At 45.9% G+C, this 23,086-nt stretch overlaps 1 protein-coding gene across 3 annotated transcripts in view; it reads right to left on the reverse strand.

Moving 5' to 3' along the window:
* The window catches only part of NTRK1 (neurotrophic receptor tyrosine kinase 1), a 138,501-nt gene that overhangs the window by 20,526 nt on the left and 94,889 nt on the right, over positions 1-23,086 (reverse strand). For all 3 annotated transcript variants that reach the window (XM_063947118.1, XM_063947117.1, XM_063947119.1), the window contains exons 12-14: positions 5,225-5,371; positions 4,861-4,991; positions 1,550-1,722 (exon numbers count right to left, since the gene is read on the reverse strand). In XM_063947118.1, coding sequence (XP_063803188.1) covers positions 1,550-1,722; positions 4,861-4,991; positions 5,225-5,371 — 451 coding nt within the window. The remainder of the gene's footprint in view (positions 1-1,549; positions 1,723-4,860; positions 4,992-5,224; positions 5,372-23,086) is intronic.

The following is a 23,086-nucleotide window of genomic DNA, read 5'->3' on the forward strand; positions in this document are numbered from 1 at the left end:
GACACGTCCCTGTTCGGTACGCCCTGCCCCCCACCCCCAAGGCTGTCATTCACACTGTGGCCGCATCCTTTGTGGATGCGTCCGCAATGTGTAAGGTCACGTGCGCAGACCAAATGGACGCAGCCGCTGCGAGTGTGCTGACAAATCCTGCAACTGGAGTGAACTTGACCTGGGTGTGCGTATGTGGGTGTAAAGACGCCCCGGGGGCATACACTGCTGGTGCAGAGCCGGAGGCAACTAGAGATGCGTGAGCCTCAGGTTATGGGGGCAGATGTACTACTTTTACCTGCGGCCTTGTGAGAGTAAATTACACAGTGCCGCGGGAGAGCGTTAAACACTCTTATGGGTCCATAAGCTACTGATTCATGGGGTGTACTCTGTACTGGTTTGGAGAATACATATTGACAATGTAAAATAAAGTATTTCACCCCTGTCAGTCACACTTTCATGCAAAAAGTCACTTATCTCACACAGCAAAAGACCCCTCAGAACCTCCCAAATGTTAGCAGCCCCCAGTAGTCTTCCTCACACCTCCAACCTACACAGCGCCGGAGCAGGGTGAATGTCCACTCTGTGCCATCCCCACCACCCCTCTATAAAAGAGTGACATCATGGCGTCACACCCGCAGGGCAGTAGAGATCAGGGCCGGGCCCAAGTACTGCAGAAGGTGCGGCCTAATCAGGAGTGTGGCATTTTTCCCTACAAATAAAATAAAGTTTGCGGTGGACACTCCAACAAGCTCAGGTAATTAATACCCGCTCTCCACCCAACTCAGCGCCAGTGCACAATACAGGGGCAGAGTCGCCGGCCCCCTTATTACACTCCAGGTGGCTCTACTGGATGCAAGACGCCATTCTAGGCACACTGCGAGCCAAGCGCAGGTTCTGTGGGGCAGCGATGGTGTCGTCACCTCTAATTTTTGCGCTGCGGCCAGCGGCAAACCTCGCACACCCCTAGTTATAGCCTTGAGCTCACATCCCCACTTTCTTACACCCTCCTGCTCATCTGTCTCTTTAGTAGGATTAATTGAGTCAGGGCAGTCAGACTTAATCCCCTGCTGTATTGTTCTCTCTGTATTGTATTGCAGCTGAGAAGCTGAAAGGCTTATGCTAATAAGCCTTGGTGCACCTAGGTGCAGCAGAGAAGACTAGATGAGCAAGGCTCCTTCTGTACATCTAGGTATAGTATATTGAGACCTAATATAGCGTACACATTTGGTTCCCCAATACATAACCACATACGACAGCTTGACATTTATATCTTATAATGCGAATAAAATAAAACATATTTAATCTTTTATTCTAGGTTATCTTTTATTGAAGCTGTATCAGTGGTCGTAAGAAAGTCCATTATTCCCCGTGAAACGGACACAGCTGCGAAACATGAAGAGGACAAGTTACTGGCTGGGACATTGACAGCCGGACATTGGATCATCAATGATGTCCTGCAGTAAGTTACCCTCAGCCACCGACATCCAACACCTTTCATTGTACAACATCAGATGCCTGCTGGGTGGTGACGGCATGGTGGAAGCGGTAGGGAACTGACCTGAGGAAGCGGTTGAGGTCTCCATGCTTCATATACTCAAACACCATGATGAGCGGCTCACCGTCAGTGCACACTCCATAGAACTTCACAATGTGTTCATGCTGAAGGACAGTGAGGAGCTCGGCTTCACGTTGGAAGTCCTGACGGGCGCTCTCTGTAGCTTCTTTTAGAGCCTGCAACCAGAAACAAGGGCGATATATTCATCATCACTGATGGTACTGAACTATTATAAGAGTATTACTGGGCAGTCATTCATCACTATGTCTAATCCTCTGTTGGTGAGATGATGTCGTTAGTGAGATGATGTCATACATCTTTATTAACCGCATCTCTATAAGATATTTTACTGTAAAGCATTCGGGCAATCATTGGTGATGTTGTGGCAGCCGGGACACTGTTTTATAGGATATTTTATGGCAACAGCAAGATAATGACACTTTAACGCGTCTCGCTGCGCGACTGCCTGCTTCCACCGAAATGTGTCCTTCAAATGCGTGTGGACTTTGGCGAGTATTTGAGCTGTTGGCCAATAATTGGCCTCTGGAATACGGTTTTGCTTATGGTGTGCAGTGTCTGTGCGGCAATCAGGTAGCTATGTTTAGCTAAAGCCATGCCATAAATTTGGGAGCCAATTGGCAACTCTTAAGTTCTTAATTACGTATTGAATGAAACGGAAAGTTTTGAAAGTTAATCCTGTTGAATTGATTTATTACGTCAATAACAAAAGGTAAATTTCTGCACGTAAGTATCTCCTCTGTATGTTACACCTGCGCCCAAGAAAACTACAGTACTCTATTGTATTCCCTGTTATGAAAAGGCTCTCCTCACATCTCCAGTGGTTCAACTGCTACCCTTAAAGCTGAGTATTATTATTGAAGTGGGGCTGACCACACTCTTCATCTGTTCAAAAGGAGCAGGTACATTATTGGCCTCATTCTGATGGTTCCGGTATGAATGGTCGACCATGTTATGGTCGACAGTCATTAGGTCGACCACTATTGGTCGACATTGACATGGTCGACATGGACACATGTTCGACACATGAAAATGATCGACACATGAAAGGTCGACATATGAAAAGGTCGACATGAGTTTTTTAACTTTTTTTGGTGTCGTTTTTTGCGTAAAGTGACTGGGAACCCCAATTAGTGCACCGCGTCCCCTCGCATGGCTCGCTTCGCTCGCCATGCTTCGGGCATGGTGCCTTCGCTCCGCTACCGCTTCGCTCGGCACACTTTACCGTTCCAATCGTAGTCCATGTGGATCGTAAAGTATGGAAAAGTTCCCCAAAAGAAGAAAAAGTTAAAAAACTCATGTCGACCTTTTCACGTGTCGACCTTTCACGTGTCGACCATTTTCATGTGTCGACCATGTCAATGTCGACCAATTGTGGTCGCCCTAATGACTGTCGACCATAACATGGTCGACCATGTGAACGGATACCCATTCTGATGGGCGAAATGTCCATGGTGTATGCTGTGAATTTTTTTTTGCTGCTGCAATTGTGTATGAGTCGTACTGCGTAGTGAGGACAGGTAGGGAGCGTTTGTGGGTAGTAACTGGGGAGCGGCATGCCGTGGCCATCTTGGGGGGACATCACAGCTTGAGATTGCGATCCAGTATACAGTTACAATGCGTTTGATGTCTGCATCTTCATACACAAGCGGTGGATCTGAGACGCCTCCAGTACAAATCCTCGTGGCTGCAACATTCGCAGATTTTGGTACAGCCGCTGCGTACTAAATTGCAGCTGCGAGGGCATTTGCATCCATCTTTGAATCAGGCCATATGTCTTAAATGTGACCTATAATAATAACAACTAATAGAGAACGGTGTGTTGGTAGAGATCAAGGATCATGTGGGTTGGCACAGTTACTAATGTAGGGGCTATATAGTCACACAGTGATTTAGGGGTGACTCAATTATATCCCTTTCACATCGCAACGCAGGGGCCACCCAGGAATTGGAAACGGGTCCTTCCCTAGTGGGACCCGTCACTGGACCCTTTCACACTGCCCTTGTGCTGGGTCAGGTTGATGTCATGGGTGGGGGCGGAGCCGGCATTTGGGGCGGGTGTGGAGGCGGCGCTGGAAGACTAGATCATCTCTGTGCCGCCTCTCCCTATGCAGTGAACGGGACCTGCTAACCCTTTCACACTGCACCTGAGCCGGTATTTAACCCGGGAATAACACTGCTTAATTCCCGGGTCTAATTATCGGGTCAGGCGACCCGGGAATTTGACCATGGTCCTTTCACACGGCATAGCGACCCGTGCCGACCCGGCAATATTCCGGGTTATTTTTGCGGTGTGAAAGGGGTATTAGCCTGTCTACACTTCCGGGTAATTTGCGGCTGGGAACACCATAGAGGTGGACACCCCTACTCCACCTCCTGTATCGCAAGAGTCCACAATAACAGGTACGTGCAGCTACAATACCGGCGAAAGGTGTAACTATGCGTAATGCGGCAACGTCTGCATGGACATACTTACACAGCGCAAATACACTTGTGTCTAAAATGAAATCACGCCATTATATTTATATACTGTCCTGTGTTGCATTGTAATTTTCTTTCTTATGAAGTCTGGAAACAGCTTGTATAAGTTTACCCCACGGCTAATTGCCGCGTCGGGGCTATCCAATTAGCAGGGATTACCCAGAACCTTGCAGCTTGAGGTAAAGTTTGAGTAAAAACTGCAAAATCTGAGGTTCAAGCGCAGGAAACCCCCATTGATTCCATAGTTTATGTAGAAATGGTCAACAGGTTTACAAGGTCGATATGACGACGGTCAGGTCAAGGCGAGCCACCTTGCCTGAAGTGTTGCGAGTGAAGCAAGTGCGCGAGGTTATACATTTGCTACAATTGTGGTCACATATCATGAAACATAGAAATTGGCACCGAAAAAGTAACAAGACCAGTGTCGACCTTTTCTGTGTCAACCTTTTGACCCTGTCCACCATTTGTACATGTCGACCTTTTCTACTGCCTACCTTTTCCATGTCACCTTTTTGACCCCTTCGACCTTTTGACCCTGTTGAACTAATGCATGTTGACCATATTGGGTCGACGTAATGAGATAAGATTGTCTAATTACTGTAGATATTGTATTCAATATCCAAAGCCTGCGGCCAATTTACTAAAGCTTCTAAAACAGAGAAGAGGAGATATTGTCCATATCAACCAATGAGATTCTGTCTCATTTTCTAGAATGCAAAAGAGAAATGATAGCTAGAATCTGATTGGCTGCTACCCCCACTTTTCATTTTTTGAAACTAGTGAATCTACCCCTAAGAATAATGATTCCACATCACCTTTACAGCTACTAGAGTCTTCTCATGGTCCTGAGTCAGGTTGTAGCATTCGGCCAGATACACCTTCCCGAAAGCTCCCTCTCCCAGCTCCCACTTTGGCATAATGTCTCTTCTCTTGATGTGTTGGACACCTGCAGAGTAGAAGACAACAGCGTTACTGAAATTGTCCTGGTTTTCCAATGGTCATTTGCGTTTCATCTCTGATCAAAACCAGTTGGTTCTCTGTAGAAGTTCTGACGATCAGGGCCCCCCAGTAACAGATTCTGAAATCCCATTTGGGGCCACAGCTTGCTCAGCACAAACTCAGTGAGTGAGCTTTATCAGAAAGGGGCCACCATGTACAGCTTTTCTGGGTATAACTCACAGGCATCACAGAAGTATTGAGGGTTCTCAATGAAATTGGGCTTCATCCCATCCAGCTTTCCTTCAGCGGAGGTGAAAGGGCTGGACCCAAAGTTCATGAAGTGGAGAGACATCGCCAGGTCGTCTTCTTGTGCCAACACAGCGGCTCCTAAACACAAAGTAAAACTAAAGGTCAAAGGAAGGTTTGGCAGGACAGGGTTCTCCACCTTCCTCGGGGTGAATACTGATGTCTGCATTTGGCAGCGTTCAGTAGACAACCAACAGAATAAAACAGTATATAGTCAGTGATCTCTATAATATAGTACAGTATTTGGAATATAAAGCGGAGTCATATGAAGTGGGGGCTCTCATTTTGGGTGACGTCCCCATAGGCCCAGACAGCATTGCTTAAGCTCAACTTGTACTGTAAATGTGATAACTAGAGATACAAATGAGCGGGGCCAATCAGGATTGTCTTCATTAAGGCTGTGTAACATTAGCTGAGATCCAGTGGGATATCAAATTAATAAGTTGTTCGGAAGTAATGAAAAGTCAGAGAGCAGGTGTAAGGCAAAATGTGTAATATAATAATATCTAACATGCAGGGGCGTAGGGAGGGTGGTTCTTGTGGAGCTGGAGCTCCAGGCGCCCAAGACAGTACTGGGCGCCGCAGCTCGTCTCTGCCGGAACCTCCTTCCCGCAAGCAGCTTGCAGCCGCAGCTGCATCAAGGCTCTCCCTCCCTTCCACTCTCCCCCCCTCCACTCCCCGCCGGTCCGTGACTTGCGTGTGAAATCACGCGTCACACGCATGGACGAGGCGGAGACGCGGCCAGCAGCAGTGGGGAAGCAGGAGCAGACAGGTGAGTATTTTTTTTTTCTTCATTTGTGTTTGCGGCGCTACCAGGGGGCACAGCTACAGGGGCAAATGTATAGGGGGCACTACTACTGGGGGCAAATCTACAGGGGGCACAACTACTGGGGGCAAATCTACAGGGGGCACAACTACTGGGTCCATAACTACAGGGGGGCATAACTATGAAGCCACACTCCTATTTTTTGCTGTGCGCTTTTGGCTCGCACTATGTTTGACCTCTGGGGTGGCGCCAAAGGAAACTTTCACCCTGGATGCCACAAGGTCTAGAGCCGGCCCTGGTGGCCACGCCCCCAATTCCCTATGAAGCCACACTTCTATTTTTTGCTGTGCGCTTTTGGCTCGCACTATGTTTGACCTCTGGGGTGGCGCCAAAGGAAACTTTCACCCTGGATGCCACAAGGTCTAGAGCCGGCCCTGGTGGCCACGCCCCCAATTCAGTACAGGGGAGGGGGCGCCGAAATATACCATGCACCATGACACCTTGCCACACCTCTGCTAACATGTAGCTACTGATATGTACTTCCAGTCAGGGACATATCAGTAGAGGAGGGGCCCCGTGTGCAGTCTCCATCTAATCCCCCTCCTCTAGCTGGCAGCGCAGTAGAGTCTAATGCTGTGCCGAAGTCACTGTACATGTGCAAGTCCTCCAGGAATGGAGCGGTGGACATTTTCCCACCGATTGTACTACCGCACATGCGGTCTGGTGTGGGTCCAGAGGCCCGTGTGTACCACACGCCCTGCACCCATTATAAATACGCCACTACTATCAGACACTCTATAAATGCACAAAAAGTCAAATCTTGCAGAATTTTTGTTTGGAAAACTAGAAATAAAATTTTAAATGAATACTTATGGTTTATGGCTAACGGAGTGGTCAGCTGGGTGGGTATGGAGCCTTTGCAGCTGCCGATGGTGCTTTCGCCAGTTGCAGCTGCTCGAAGTGGGCGTCACAGCCCTGGTGCACTCAGCTGTAACCAGAGGAAGGGCAGATACTGGCATCAGCATAAAGCCACAGATGCCACTAGAGTGAAAGACTCTAATGCGGTATCAGCAACGTCTGACTCAGGCTCCGGCCTTTATAGTAGGGAACCTTGTTTGTTTGGAAGTCTCCATGTATTTTGATAGATATTGAGAATAGCCTCATTGCAAGTTCCTCAGGTTATCAGGTTCCTCAGTGGGCTAGCAGTTATGCTCTCCTTTGCTGGGGCATGGTAAAGACAATGGTTCAATTACCCATGTATCCCCCTTTTACTCTGACTGATGACATTGAGAAAAGTCATTCCTATTGCTTAGGAGCCAAAGTGGCTCAGTGCACCAATATTCATGCATTGAGGAGCCTGGAGCTTACATCCCAACACAGACCTAGGGGCAAATTTACCAAAGATCAATCTAAATCAATGTGTTTCACAGGCTAAAGCTAGGTACGTACTATACAATTATCTCACAGATAATCTGCCAGATCTAGCTGGTTAGAATGAAAATCTGGTAATGGATGAGAGCAAATGACAATCAAACACTGGAAAACTAAAAAAAAACTGTTGTTCATACAAATTGGTTAAACACAAAGTTTTTGTCCAAATTTGCAGTTTTTGGGAGCAAATGGTCGATTTCCATTTGCTCTCATCCATTACCAAATTTTCATTCCAACCAGCTAAATCTGGCAGATTATCTGCCAGATAATTGTATAGTGTGTACCTAGGCTTAGTCACACATTTACTAACACTTAAAAATTTATATAAAGATGACCTGTTAGCAAATATCCACAAATTCAATTTAAAATCGACCTTTAGTGAATTGACTACAGAATTTACTGTTGCATTAGACTAAGTGAGAAATACAACTGACTTGACCAAAAGCAAGTCCGGACTAAGTTGTACCGTGGTATGTTACACCAGATTTCTTGGTAATTACTGTTTGGCTAATGTATGAGTTTGACCAGTGACCAGTAGTCATCTGCTCACCTGCCAACAAAGAGGTTCTTCTTGGTATCTGGGATGTTGCACCAGTGATAGAGGTCACTAGTTACCTGAAGCAGGATCTGGCACAGTGCACTAGTTGACATGTCACCTACTGGTAGCAATGATGGAGTCCCAGGTAGGAATCTTTTAATACCTTGGATGCTGACTGATGAGGTGTCCTCTGGTGGAATATTACACCTGACTGCTGAATAAAACTACAAGAAGTCATCCCCTCATATCAGGTAATGTGCTGGCTCACAGGGCTAGTAGTGATGGGGAGTGCCAGGTTCAATTTCCCATGCAGCTATCCTTATTAGTTTGCTTGGAAGTCTCCATGTATTTCCCTAGATCAATCAAGTGCTTGAATATTCAAGGAGTCTCCTATCTACATTAGGTACTGTGCTGGCTCACAGGCTAGTAGCCGCTCCTGCACCCAGCACTTGTTAGTGATGGGGAGACCCAGGTTCAATCCCCCATACAACAAGTCTTTTAAGTTTTGAGGTCTCCATGTATTTCCCTAGATCAATCGAGTGATAAAACTTCAAGGAGTTTTCTGCCAATATCAGACACTGTGGTGGTTCCCTGGGCTAGTATCCTGTTAGTTCTGCGGAGGCCTGGGTTCTATTCCCATGCCATGCAGCTGGCTTGTTGGTTGGGAAGTCTCCATGTATTTCCCTAGATCAGTCAAGTGATTTATAAAACTTCAAGGAATCTGCTCTTTGTGTCACATACTGTGCTGGCTCACAGGGCTAGTGTCCTAATACTGCACTGGCTAGCCATGGGGAGGCCCAGGTTCTATCCCCCATGCAGCTGTCTTCTTAGTTTTGCTGTCTCCCTGACATTACCTAGATCGATCGAGTGCTTGATAAAATGTGAAGGAACCTTCTCTCTGTGTCAGGTTCTGTGCTGGCTCAGGGGGCTAGTTACCTGATTCTGCTAGTGGTTGGTGATGGGCAGCCCCAGGTTCAATTCTCCATGTGGCTTTCTTTTGGGTTATTTGGAAGGTCTCCATGTATTTCACTAGATCAATAGACTGCTTTATAAACTTCAAGGAGCCCTTACTCCATATCAGGTGCTGTGCTGGCTCACAGGGCTAGTAACCTGACACTATACTTGATTAGTGTTAGCAAGACCTAGGTTCAAATCCCTATGCAACTTTCTTTCTAGTACTATTATATAAAAATGTACTATGTTAGTAAATGTGCAATTTAGCCCCTGAAACCCAACATCAATTTAAACTTGATTCAAGTCTATCTTTAGTAAATTTCCCACTTATTGCATATTACTGTTGCATTAGAGTGATGACATTGAGAAATATAGCTGAGATGACCAAAAGAAAAAGCTAACTCAGTTGTTCCTTGGTATGTTACGCCAGGCTTCTTGGTAATGACATGATCTGACACAGCTGGCCAGTAGTCATGTACTCACCTGTTCTTCTTGGTATCTGGGATGTTGCACCATGTGGAATACTGTGATAGAGATCACTACTTACCTGGATCAGCACCTGGCACAGTGCATGCCTCTCACCAGAACCCACTCCAGCAGGGACAGAATGCTCTGTTTATGGACTTCTACGCTTAATTAAAGATTGATGTCACCTGTGGTGAAACACCTTTATTATCAATTAACTAGTGCAACACAGGTGACAGCAATCATAAAGTAAGAGGAAAGTTTAGGAGTAGAGCATTGGGGAGTACGACAGTGCACTACAGAAGGGTCACCTACTGGTAGCAATGAGTGGAGTCCCAAGTAGAATTCTTTTGGCATCTTGGATGCTGCAGACAAGGTCTTCTCTTCTCAAGGCATAGGTCAGCTCTGTGGGCTAACAGCAAGGTGCTCTAGAGAAGATTAGAGGCATCGCTTATCATGGTGACAAGGGGGCATGGCTTCATATCCGGAACCACATTTATCCATCACTCCAGAGGTTCGGACTGCCACCGGAGACTGCTGTGGTTGCAGTGCCAGCTTTTGCATTATGGCAGGAGCTGAGTGCTGGATGCATTGTTACAGTGGATGAGCAGGGGCCAGCATTTCTGGTGTCTACTCCTCTGCAGGTGACACCCGCACCCACCTTGTGCCACCATTGTAGTAGATCATGGTGGCACTCACTGTTACATGGAAGATGGATGACATGGGCAAAATGCCCCCAGTCAGTGGGGAGATCACCTGTGAAAGCAGATGGTGGTGTGTAGTCCTGCAGAAGGCTGTCCCTTAGTGTTGATGTTGCACTTTAATAAATAATAAACACAGTGCAACATCCAACTCAGGACACCTGACTGAGGATACAACCATCATCCACTAGCCCAGGGCGCTCCATACCATGTAGAAGCATTCTCAAGGTGCTCAAGCCTGGCTGGAGACTTGAACCAAGACCTGCAGCGACTGATAGGCAGAAGAACACCAGGCAGCCTTTCAGCTGAGCCACCACATGGCCAAGCATATCCTGAGACTGTTACCAATATCATCAGGCAGCCAGGAGGAAAATTACAAATAATGAAAATAACACTGGTACAGGGATTCAAACCAGCAAACTTACCATAACTAAGCAGAGAACCTATCCACTAAGCCACAGAGCCTGTACATGTTTCTGCTCAGCAGAGAGACTTTATCAATGTGTATTCTGTGTTTTTTTGTACTAGATCAGTTTTTTGGTTGATAAAACTGCAAAGAGTCAGTTTTTTTGTGTCAGGTACTGTGGTGGCTCCCAGAGCTAGTACCCTGATACTGGACTGGTTTGGGATGGAGAAGCACAGGTTCAATTCCAACTGCTGTGCATTTTTTTAGTTATTTTGGAAGTCTCTTTGTATTTCATTAGATCGATTGCATGATAAAACTTCAAGGAGTCTTCCATCTGTGTCAGAATACTTTCCCTGGCATATACGGCAAGTATCCTGATGCTATAATGTTTAGTGATGGGGATGCCCAGGTTCAGTTCCCACTTCAGCCATTCTTTTAAGTTAGTGTAGAACCCTCCATCTAGTTGACTAGATCGATTGCCTGATAAAACTTCAAGGAGTCTTTACACTGTACCAGGTATTTGCTTAGTACCCTGATACTGATGGGGAGACCAAAGTTCTATTCCCATGCCATGCAGCTATTTTTTTGCTTAGTTGGGAAGTTTCCATGTACTTCCCTAGATCAATCGAGTGATTTATAAAACTTCAAGGAATCTGCTCTTTGTGTCATGTACTGTGCTGGCTCACAGGTTTAGTGTCCTGAGGCTGTACCGCTTATTGATGGGGAGGCCCAGGATCAATCACCCCTATGGCAGTCTTTTTAGTTTTGATGTCTCCATGACTTTCCCTAGATTGATCGAGTGCTTGATAAAATGTGAAGGAACCTTTTCTCTGTATCAGGTTCTGTACTGGCTCACAGGGCTGGTGACCTGATGCTGCTAGTGGTTGGTGATGGGGAACCCCAGGTTCAATTCTCCATGTGGCTTTCTTTTGGGTTAGTTTGAAGGTCTCCATGTACTTCACTAGATCGATAGACTGCTTTATTAAATTCAAGGAGCCTTCACTCCATATCAGGTCCTGTGCTGGCTCACGGGGCTAGTAGCCTAACACTGTGACTTGATTAGTGTTAGCTAGACCCAGGTTCAATTCCCTATGCAACTTTCTTTCTAGTACTATTATATAAAAATGTACTATGTTAGTAAATGTGCAATTTAGCACATGAAACCCAACATCAATTTAAACTTGATTGAAATCTATCTTTAGTAAATTTCCCCCTTATTGTTTATTACTGTTGCATTAGAGTGATGACATTGAGAAACATAGCTGAGTAAAAAGCTGACTCCGTTGTTCCTTGGTATGTTACGCCAGGCTTCCTGGTAATTACATGATCTGACACAGCTGGCCAGTAGCCATGTGCTCACCTGTTCTTCTTGGTATCTGGGATGTTACACCATGTGGAATACTGTGCTAGAGATCGCTACTTACCTGGATCAGGACCTGGCACAGTGCATACATCTCACCAGGACCCATTCCAGCAGGGACAGAATGCTCTGTTTATGGACTTCTACTCTTAATTAAAGATTGACGTCACCTGTGGTGAAACACCTTTTTTTTATCAATTAACTAGTGCAACACAGGTGACAGCAATCATAAAGTAAGAAGAAAGTTTAGGAGTAGAGCATTTTGTTCCTCCTGGAAAGGGTCATGTTGGGAAGTATGACAGTGCACTACAGAAGGGTCACCTACTGGTAGCAATGAGTGGAGTCCCAAGTAGAATTCTTTTGGCATCTTGGATGCTGCAGACAAGGTCTTCTCTTCTCAAGGCATAGGTCAGCTCTGTGGGCTAACAGCAAGGTGCTCTAGAGAAGATTAGAGGCATCGCTTATCATGGTGACAAGGGGGCATAGCTCCATATCCGGAACCACATTTATCCATCACTCCAGAGGTCCAGACTGCCACCGGAGACCGCTGTGGTTTCTGTGCCAGCTTTTGCATTATGGCAGGAGCTCAGTGCTGGATGCATTGTTACAGTGGATGAGCAGGGGCCAGCATTTTGGCATCTACACCTTGTGCCACCATTGTAGGTGACCATGGTGGCCTCACTGTTACTGCTCTATGGAAGATGGATGACATGGGCAAAATGCCCCCAGTTAGTGGGGAGATCACCTGTGAAAGCAGATGGTGGTGTGTAGTCCTGCAGAAGGTTGTCCCTTAGTGTTGATGTTGCACTTTAATAAATAATAAACACAGTGCAACATCCAACTCAGGACACCTGACTGAGGATACAACCATCATCCACTAGCCCAGGGCGCTCCATACCATGTAGAAGCATTCTCAAGGTGCTCAAGCCTGGCTGGAGACTTGAACCAAGACCTGCAGCGACTGATAGGCAGAAGAACACCAGGCAGCCTTTCAGCTGAGCCACCACATGGCCAAGCATATCCTGAGACTGTTACCAATATCATCAGGCAGCCAGGAGGAAAATTACAAATAATGAAAATAACACTGGTACAGGGATTCAAACCAGCAAACTTACCATAACTAAGCAGAGAACCTATCCACTAAGCCACAGAGCCTGTACATGTTTCTGCTCAGCAGAGAGACTTTATCAATGTGTATTCTGTGTTTTTTTGTACTAGATCAGTTTTTTGGTTGATAAAACTGCAAAGAGTCAGTTTTTTTGTGTCAGGTACTGTGGTGGCTCCCAGAGCTAGTACCCTGATACTGGACTGGTTTGGGATGGAGAAGCACAGGTTCAATTCCAACTGCTGTGCATTTTTTTAGTTATTTTGGAAGTCTCTTTGTATTTCATTAGATCGATTGCTTGATAAAACTTCAAGTAGTCTTCCATCTGTGTCAGAATACTTTCCCTGGCATATACGGCAAGTATCCTGATGCTATAATGTTTAGTGATGGGGATGCCCAGGTTCAGTTCCCACTTCAGCCATTCTTTTAAGTTAGTGTAGAACCCTCCATCTAGTTGACTAGATCGATTGCCTGATAAAACTTCAAGGAGTCTTTACACTGTACCAGGTATTTGCTTAGTACCCTGATACTGATGGGGAGACCAAAGTTCTATTCCCATGCCATGCAGCTATTTTTTTGCTTAGTTGGGAAGTTTCCATGTACTTCCCTAGATCAATCGAGTGATTTATAAAACTTCAAGGAGTCTGCTCTTTGTGTCATGTACTGTGCTGGCTCACAGGTTTAGTGTCCTGAGGCTGTACTGCTTATTGATGGGGAGGCCCAGGATCAATCACCCCTATGGCAGTCTTTTTAGTTTTGATGTCTCCATGACTTTCCCTAGATTGATCGAGTGCTTGATAAAATGTGAAGGAACCTTTTCTCTGTATCAGGTTCTGTACTGGCTCACAGGGCTGGTGACCTGATGCTGCTAGTGGTTGGTGATGGGGAACCCCAGGTTCAATTCTCCATGTGGCTTTCTTTTGGGTTAGTTTGAAGGTCTCCATGTACTTCACTAGATCGATAGACTGCTTTATTAAATTCAAGGAGCCTTCACTCCATATCAGGTGCTGTGCTGGCTCACGGGGCTAGTAGCCTAACACTGTGACTTGATTAGTGTTAGCTAGACCCAGGTTCAATTCCCTATGCAACTTTCTTTCTAGTACTATTATATAAAAATGTACTATGTTAGTAAATGTGCAATTTAGCACATGAAACCCAACATCAATTTAAACTTGATTGAAATCTATCTTTAGTAAATTTCCCCCTTATTGTTTATTACTGTTGCATTAGAGTGATGACATTGAGAAACATAGCTGAGTAAAAAGCTGACTCCGTTGTTCCTTGGTATGTTACGCCAGGCTTCCTGGTAATTACATGATCTGACACAGCTGGCCAGTAGCCATGTGCTCACCTGTTCTTCTTGGTATCTGGGATGTTACACCATGTGGAATACTGTGCTAGAGATCGCTACTTACCTGGATCAGGACCTGGCACAGTGCATACATCTCACCAGGACCCATTCCAGCAGGGACAGAATGCTCTGTTTATGGACTTCTACTCTTAATTAAAGATTGACGTCACCTGTGGTGAAACACCTTTTTTTTATCAATTAACTAGTGCAACACAGGTGACAGCAATCATAAAGTAAGAAGAAAGTTTAGGAGTAGAGCATTTTGTTCCTCCTGGAAAGGGTCATGTTGGGAAGTATGACAGTGCACTACAGAAGGGTCACCTACTGGTAGCAATGAGTGGAGTCCCAAGTAGAATTCTTTTGGCATCTTGGATGCTGCAGACAAGGTCTTCTCTTCTCAAGGCATAGGTCAGCTCTGTGGGCTAACAGCAAGGTGCTCTAGAGAAGATTAGAGGCATCGCTTATCATGGTGACAAGGGGGCATAGCTCCATATCCGGAACCACATTTATCCATCACTCCAGAGGTCCAGACTGCCACCGGAGACCGCTGTGGTTTCTGTGCCAGCTTTTGCATTATGGCAGGAGCTCAGTGCTGGATGCATTGTTACAGTGGATGAGCAGGGGCCAGCATTTTGGCATCTACACCTTGTGCCACCATTGTAGGTGACCATGGTGGCCTCACTGTTACTGCTCTATGGAAGATGGATGACATGGGCAAAATGCCCCCAGTTAGTGGGGAGATCACCTGTGAAAGCAGATGGTGGTGTGTAGTCCTGCAGAAGGTTGTCCCTTAGTGTTGATGTTGCACTTTAATAAATAATAAACACAGTGCAACATCCAACTCAGGACACCTGACTGAGGATACAACCATCATCTACTAGCCCAGGGTGCTCCATGCCATGTGGAAGCATTGTCAAGGTGCTCAAGCCTGGTTGGAGATTTGAACTCAGACCTCCAGCAACTGATAGGCAGAAGAACACCAGGCAGCTTTTCAGCTGAGCCACCACATCGCCAAACATATTCTGAGACTATTACCAATATCATCAGGCAGTCAGGTGGAAAATTACAAATAATGAAAATAACACTGGTACAGGGACTCGAACCAGCAAACTTACCATAACTAAGCAGAGACACTATCCACTAAGCCACAGAGCCTGTACATGTTTCTGCTCAGCAGAGAGACTTTATCAATGTGTATTCTGTGTTTTTTTGTACTAGATCAGTTTTTTGATTGATAAAACTGCAAAGAGTCAGTCTATTTGTGTCAGGTACTGTGGTGGCTCATAGTGCTATTTCCCTGATACTGTATTGGTTAGGGATGGAGATGCACAGGTTCAATTAGAACTGCTGTGTTTTTTTTTAGTTATTTTGGAAGTCTCTTTGTATTTCATTAGATCGATTGCATGATAAAACTTCCAGGAGTCTTCCATCGGTGTCAGGATACGTTCCCTGGCTCACACGGCAAGTATCCTGATGCTGTAATGTTTAGTGATGGGAATTCCCACTTCAGCCATTCTTTTAAGTTAGTGTGGAACCCTCCATCTATTTGACTAGATCGATTGCCTGATAAAACTTCAAGGAGTCTTTACACCATACCAGGTATTGGGTTAGCATCCTGATACTGCACTGGTTAGTGATGGGGAGACCAAAGTTCTATTCCCATGCCATGCAGCTATTTTTTTGCCTAGTTGGGAAGTTTCCATGTATTGCCCTAGATCAGTGGTTCTCAAACTCGGTCCTCAGGACCCCACACAGTGCATGTTTTGCAGGTAACCCAGCAGGTGCACAGGTGTATTAATTACTCGCTGACACATTTTAAAAGGTCCACAGGTGGAGCAAATTATTTCACTTGCGATTCTGTGAGGAGTCCTGCAAAACATGCACTGTGTGGGGTCCTGAGGACTGAGTTTGAGAACCTATGCCTAGATCAATCAAGTGCTTTATAAAACTTCAAGGAATCTGCTATTTGCATCATGTACTGTGCTGGCTTAAAGGGCTAGTGTCCTGAGGCTGCACTGCTTATTAATGGGGAGGCCCAGGTTTAATCCCCCCTACAGCAGTATTTTTTAATTTTGACGTCTCCAAGTATTTCCCTTGATCGATTGAGTGCTTGATAAAACGTGAAGGAACTTACCTGTGTTACCGGGTTCTGTGCTGGCTCACAGGGCTAGTGACCTGATGCTGCTAGTGGTTGGTAATGGGGAGCCCCAGGTTCAATTCCCCCGTGAGGCTTTCTTTTGGGTTAGTTGGAAAGGCTCCATCTATTTCACTAGATCAATAGATTGCTTTATAAACTTCAAGGAGCCTTTACACTGTATCTAGTACTGTGCTGGCTCACAGGGCTAGTAGCCTAACAATGCGTTGGCTTAGTGTTAGCAAAACCCAGGTTTGATTCCCTATGCAGCTTTCTTTCTAGTACAAAAATGTGATATGTTAGTAAATGTGTAATTTAGCCCCAGAAACCCAACATCAGTTTAAAATGTATTAAAATCTACCTTTAGATTGACCTCTACAAGAATGTTGTGCTATCAGGTATTCTCTATGTGTTATGCACTTTAATCCTTATTGTTCTTTTTTTTTTCTCTCTTCTTCCATCTCTTTTCTCAATGCTTTCTCCTTCTCACGTATTTGAAAGCTTAATGTAGCCAATCGTATATTCATCCAACTGTGCACTGTTTATATTCTGTATATGGTAACCATTCTGGACTTCCCCTGTGTTTCCCTTACCCCTTCTTTTTTTCTGTTCCCCATTTCTGTGTGTAAACCCTTCAATAAAAATTTAATGTTTAAAAAAAAAAAAAAATCTACCTTTAGTAAACTTACCCCTTATTGTTTATTACTGTTACATAAGAGTCAAGACATTGAGACATATAGCTGAGTTGACCAAAAGGAAAAGCTGAATCCGTTGTTCCTTGGTATGTTACGCCAGGCTTCCTGGTAATTACATGATCTGACACAGCTGGCCAGTAGCCATGTGCTCACCTGTTCTTCTTGGTATCTGGGATGTTGCACCATGTGGAATACTGTTGATAGATCTCACTACTTACTTGGATCAGGACCTGGCACAGTGTATACCTCTCACCACGACCCATTCCAGGAGGGACAGAATGCTCTGTTTCTGGACCTCTACTCTTAATTAAAGATTGACGTCACCTGTGGTGAAACACCTTTTTTTATCAATTAACTAGTGCAACACAGGTGACGGCAATCATAAAGTAGGAGGAAAGTCTAGAGTAGAGCATTTTGTCCCTCCTGGAATGGGTCATATTGGATAGTATGACAGTGCACTTGAGAAGCATACCTCCCAACATGACCCTCTCCAGGAGGGACAGAATGCTCTGCTTCTGGACTTTCCTCTTAATTTATGATTGCCATCACCTGTTTTGAACAGTTTAAAGGATAACAAAGGTGTTTCTGCACAGGTGAGGGCAATCATAAATGAAGAGAAAAGTCCAGAAGCAGAGCATTCTGTCCCTCCTGGAGCGGGTCATATTGGGAGGTATGGAGAAGGGTCACCTACTGGTGTAGCAGTGATGAAGTCCCAAGGTGCTCTAGAGAAGATCAGAGGCATCACTTATCATGGTGACATGGCTTCATATCCGGAACCCAGGGGTCCAGGAGATAGGGACTGCTGTGGTTGCAGTGCCAGCTTCTGTATTATGGCAGGAGCTGTAGTGCTGGATGCATTGTTACAGTGGCTGAGCAGGAGCTGACAGTTTGGTGTCACTCCTCTGCAGGCGATGCCCGCACCCACCTTGTGCCACCACTGTGGTAGATCTTAGTGGCACTCACTGTTACTGCTCTATGGAAGATGGATGACATGGACAAAATGCCCCCAGTCAGTGGGGAGATCACCTGTGAAAGCAGATTGTGGTGTGTAGTCCTGCAGAAGGCTGTCCCTTAGTCATACTTGCCTACCTGACCCTCTCCATGAGGGAGAAAATGCTCTGTTCCTGGACTTTCCCGGTAATGTATGATTGCCGTCACCTGTGGTGAGCTAGTTAATTGATAAGAAAGGTGTTTCACCACAGGTGATGGCAATCATACATTACCAGGAAAGTCCAGGAACAGAGCATTTTCTCCCTCATGGAGAGGGTCAGGTAGGCAAGTATGCCCTTAGTGTTGATGTAAACACAGTGCAACATCCAACTCAGGACATCTGGCTGAGGATACAACCATCATCCACTAGTCCAGGGTGCTCTGTGTCATGTGGATGTATTTCTCAACGTGCTCAAGCCTGGTTGGAGAATTAAAGACAGACCTCCAGCGACTGATAGGCAGCAGAGAACCAGGCAGCCTTTCAGCTGAGCCACCACATGACTAAGCATAGCCTGAGACTATTACCAATATCATCAGGCAGCCAGAAGGAAAATGACCAATACTATAAACACAGGTCCCAGATTCGAACCAGTGACCTTACCATATATGTGCACGGGGAACGTAACCACTAGGCTATGGAGCCTGCAGATGCTTTGCCACAGCAGAGAGACTTTTCTCAATGTGTATTCTATGTTTTTTGCACTAGATCAGTTTTTTTATTAATAAAGGTTAAAAGAATCTCTCTTCTGTGTCAGGTACTGTGCTGGCTGGTTAAGGATGATAAAGCACCGGTTCAGTTCCAAACACAGGTTTCTTGTTTAGTTTGGAAGTCTCCATGTATTTCACTGGAACGATTGCGTGATCAAATTTCAAGGAGAATTCTATCTGTCTCAAGTTCTGTAATGGCTCACAGGGCAAGTATCTAGATGCTGTACTGATTAATGATGGGGAGGTCCAGGTTCAATTCCAGCTGTAGCCTTTCTTTTAGATTTGTTGGAATCTTTGAATAGGTCGATTGCATGATAAATATTCAAGGAGTACTCTCACAGTCTTTGGTACAGTGCTGGCTCACTGAGCTAGTATCCATGACTGTCTTGAATAATGACATGGAGGCACTGGTTCAATTCCCACTGCTGCTTTTCTTTTGAGTTTGTTTGGAAGCCTCCGTGTATTTGACTAGATCGATATCATGATAAACTTTCAAGGAGTCTTTGTTCGGTATCAACTACTATACTGGTTTACAGGGTTAGTATCCTGATGTTTCCCTAGTTAGTGATGTAGAGACCCAAGTTCAATTTCCATGCAGCTATCTTTTTGGTTAGTTGGGAAGTCTCCATGTATTTCCTTACATCAATCAAGTGCTTTATAAAACTTCAAGGAATTCACTATCTGAACCATGTAGTGTGCTAGCTCACAGGGCAAGTGTCCTGAGGCTTCACTGGTTATCGATGGTGAAGCCCAGGTTCAATCCCCCATGCAGCTGTCTTTTTTTAGTTTTGATGTCTCCATGTATTTACCTAGATCGATCGAGTGCTTGGTAAAACATGAAGGAACCTTCCCTCTGTTTTCAGGTTCTGTGCTGGCTCACAGAGCTAGTGACCTGATGGTTGGTGATGGGGAACCCCAGGTTAATTTTCACCCCCGCAGGAAAAAAATAAAAAACATACATAATTACCCCTGTCCCACACAGAAGACTGACCTGTCTTTTTGACGAGCTTGGCTGTGCTCCACGAGAGGGATGTGTATTTGGATGTTTAGCTCCCAACGCAGGAGCTGTCAGGAGCTATAGTTTAATGTGATTACTGCGGTGCCCGGGTTGTCAACAGTAACAACACAGGTGTTGCAGGATGAATCGGGCTGAACCCAATTACCTTGCGGGCTGCATCTGGCCCTCAGCCCACTGTCATAGGGCTCCCAGGTGGTAATCTCTCGGCCAGAGGTGTAGGGAGGAGCTCCAGTGCCCTGAGCAGGCCATACTATGGCGCCCCATCCCCAGCCCAGAACAGAAATGTGTCTGGGGACTGGGCATTAGCAAGCATATGGAGTTGAGATGCAGCATGTATACAGCAAAGGCAGCCCTCACTATTATGTGTGTATATATTGGAGGCAAAGGGTGTGAGGGGGTAATGTATGTCTTGTGGATGGGGTGAAGGGTGGGTGATTTATGTCCCTTGGGCTCGTTGGGCAGGCAATCTATGTCCCTTGGACTGGGGTGGGGATAGAGTGGGTACTGTATGTCCCTGGGGTAAAGTGGGGTGGGGGGGGGGAGGTGTTGCAGTATATTCCATAGGCAGGGGAATTAGTGTGGTTAGTGTCTGCCCCGGGCTATGAGGTACACTTCATGTTGCAGGGGCCAAGGGGTAGAGTGTGGAATTTTTGTCACTGGGGCCGGGAGGGGAGAAGGGCAGGTAGGATATATCCCTGACTCTTGGGCAGGGATAGGATATGTTCCAAATGCAGGGGTAGGGCGGACTACGGAGGTGTGATTTTCTAAAGATGAGAGGATCCACGTGCAGGATCAATGCGCAGATCTGCGGGAACATGGCACCCACACCTGGGCTCATCTCTATTGCACATGTGCAAATCCCTGGGAAAATTACCACAGTTTTCCCAGTGATTTACTGTAGGTGTGAGGGTGTATTAGCGTGGATAGTGTAGGTGTTATTTGTGTAGGTGTGAGAGTGTATTAGTGTGGGTAGTACAGGTGGGAGTAGGGTAGGTGTGAGGGTGTATTAGTGTGGGTAGTACAGGTGGGAGTACGGTAGGTGTGAGGGTGTATTAGTGTGGGTAGTACAGGTGGGAGTAGGGTAGGTGTGAGGGTGTACTAGAGTAGGTAGTATAGGTGGGAGTACGGTAGGTGTGAGGGTGTACCAGTGTGGGTAGTACAGGTGGGAGTAGGGTAGATGTGAGGGTGTATTAATGTAGGTAGTACAGGTGGGAGTAGGGTAGGTGTGAAGGTGTACTATGTGGGTAGTATAGGTGGGAGTAGGGTAGGTGTGAGGGTGTATTAGTGTGGGTAGTACAGGTGGGAGTAGGGGAGGTGTGAGGGTGTATTAGTGTGGGTAGTACAGGAGGGAGTAGGGTAGGTGTGAGGGTGTATTAGTGTGGGTAGTACAGGTGGGAGTAGGGGAGGTGTGAGGGTGTATTAGTGTGGGTAGTACAGGTGGGAGTAGGGGAGGTGTGAGGGTGTATTAGTGTGGGTAGTAAGGGTGGGAGTAGGGGAGGTGTGAGGGTGTATTAGTGTGGGTAGTACAGGTGGGAGTAGGGGAGGTGTGAGGGTGTATTAGTGTGGGTAGTACAGGAGGGAGTAGGGGAGGTGTGAGGGTGTATTAGTGTGGGTAGTACAGGTGGGAGTAGGGTAGATGTGAGGGTGTATTAGTGTGGGTAGTACAGGTGGGAGTAGGGGAGGTGTGAGGGTGTATTAGTGTGGGTAGTACAGGTGGGAGTAGGGGAGGTGTGAGGGTGTATTAGTGTGGGTAGTACAGGTGGGAGTAGGGGAGGTGTGAGGGTGTATTAGTGTGGGTAGTACAGGTGGGAGTAGGGGAGGTGTGAGGGTGTACTAGTGTGGGTAGTACAGGTGGGAGTAGGGCAGGTGTGAGGGTGTATTATTGTGGGTAGTACAGGTGGGAGTAGGGTAGGTGTGAGGGTGTATTAGTGTGAGTAATACAGGTGGGAGTAGGGGAGGTGTGAGGGTATATTAGTGTGAGTAGTACAGGTGGGAGTAGGGGAGGTGTGAGGGTATATTAGTGTGGGTAGTACAGGTGGGAGTAGGGGAGGTGTGAGGGTGTATTAGTGTGGGTAGTACAGGTGGGAGTAGGGTAGATGTGAGGGTGTATTAGTGTGGGTAGTACAAGTGGGAGTAGGGTAGATGTGAGGGTGTATTAGTGTGGGTAGTACAGGTGGGAGTAGGGGAGGTGTGAGGGAGCATTGATGTAGGTAGTGTTGGTGTGATTTGTGTAGGTGGGGAAGGGCTAATAGTGTTAGTAGCATAGGTGGCAGTAGGGTAAGCTATATTAAAGAGATGAGACCATTTAACATTTGGATGGCTGTAGATAATTCTTTATGTGGGTTGCACCATCAGAGACTTTGCGTAGGTGGGAGTGAGAAATCTCATCTACAAATCATCATATAAACCCATATACTGTATGCTGTAAGAGTTGTTCTATATTGAACCATTGAGTCTATGAAAGGGATCGTGGTGCTAGATTTACTAAGTCATTTTGACCCTAAGTATTAAAATGACAATAATATTACATGAAAACACCCCGTTTGACATTTACCATTTTAAATTTTGGGGATCAAAGTTCACCACAAAGTAATCTAGGCCCATTCGTTACATTACAAGCTACTCCCAGTATATGTGCCCATGATCTATGTGTCATCTGTTTATTCAGATATATATGTAAATATACCTGCTTCATAATGCAAAAGTCTAATTAGCCAATTATGTGACAGCAACCTCAATGCATTCAGTAGGGCCAAGAGGTACTCAGGTAGGGTCAAGAGGTTCAGTTGTTGTTCAGACTAGAAATACTATAATGGGGAAGACATGGGATGTAAGTGATTTCGACCATGGATTGAATGTTGGTGCCAGACTGGGTGGTGGTAGACAGGTGACTTTATAAAGCCTCCGGAGATGCATAAGAAGCTGTTAGCTACCTTTAAGCAGCCTGCCACGTATAGTGAGGGTTGCTGTAGATTGAAGTGCGCATTTGTGAACTCGTTAACAATGCATTGTGGTCTTGGCTTCTGTGTCACCCAAGGCATTTGCTGCAGAGGGCAGAAAGGGTTACAGAAACTGTTCTGTAACTAGCAATAGACTTTAGTGCTGAGACACCAGCTACTTTTCCATCTCACACTCAGAGTCTTCTAAACTATCTCCAGCCTTCGGGCCCTTGGG

This window comes from Pseudophryne corroboree, chromosome 12 (genome assembly GCF_028390025.1).
Source record: "Pseudophryne corroboree isolate aPseCor3 chromosome 12, aPseCor3.hap2, whole genome shotgun sequence".
Classification (NCBI taxonomy): Eukaryota; Metazoa; Chordata; class Amphibia; order Anura; family Myobatrachidae; genus Pseudophryne; species Pseudophryne corroboree.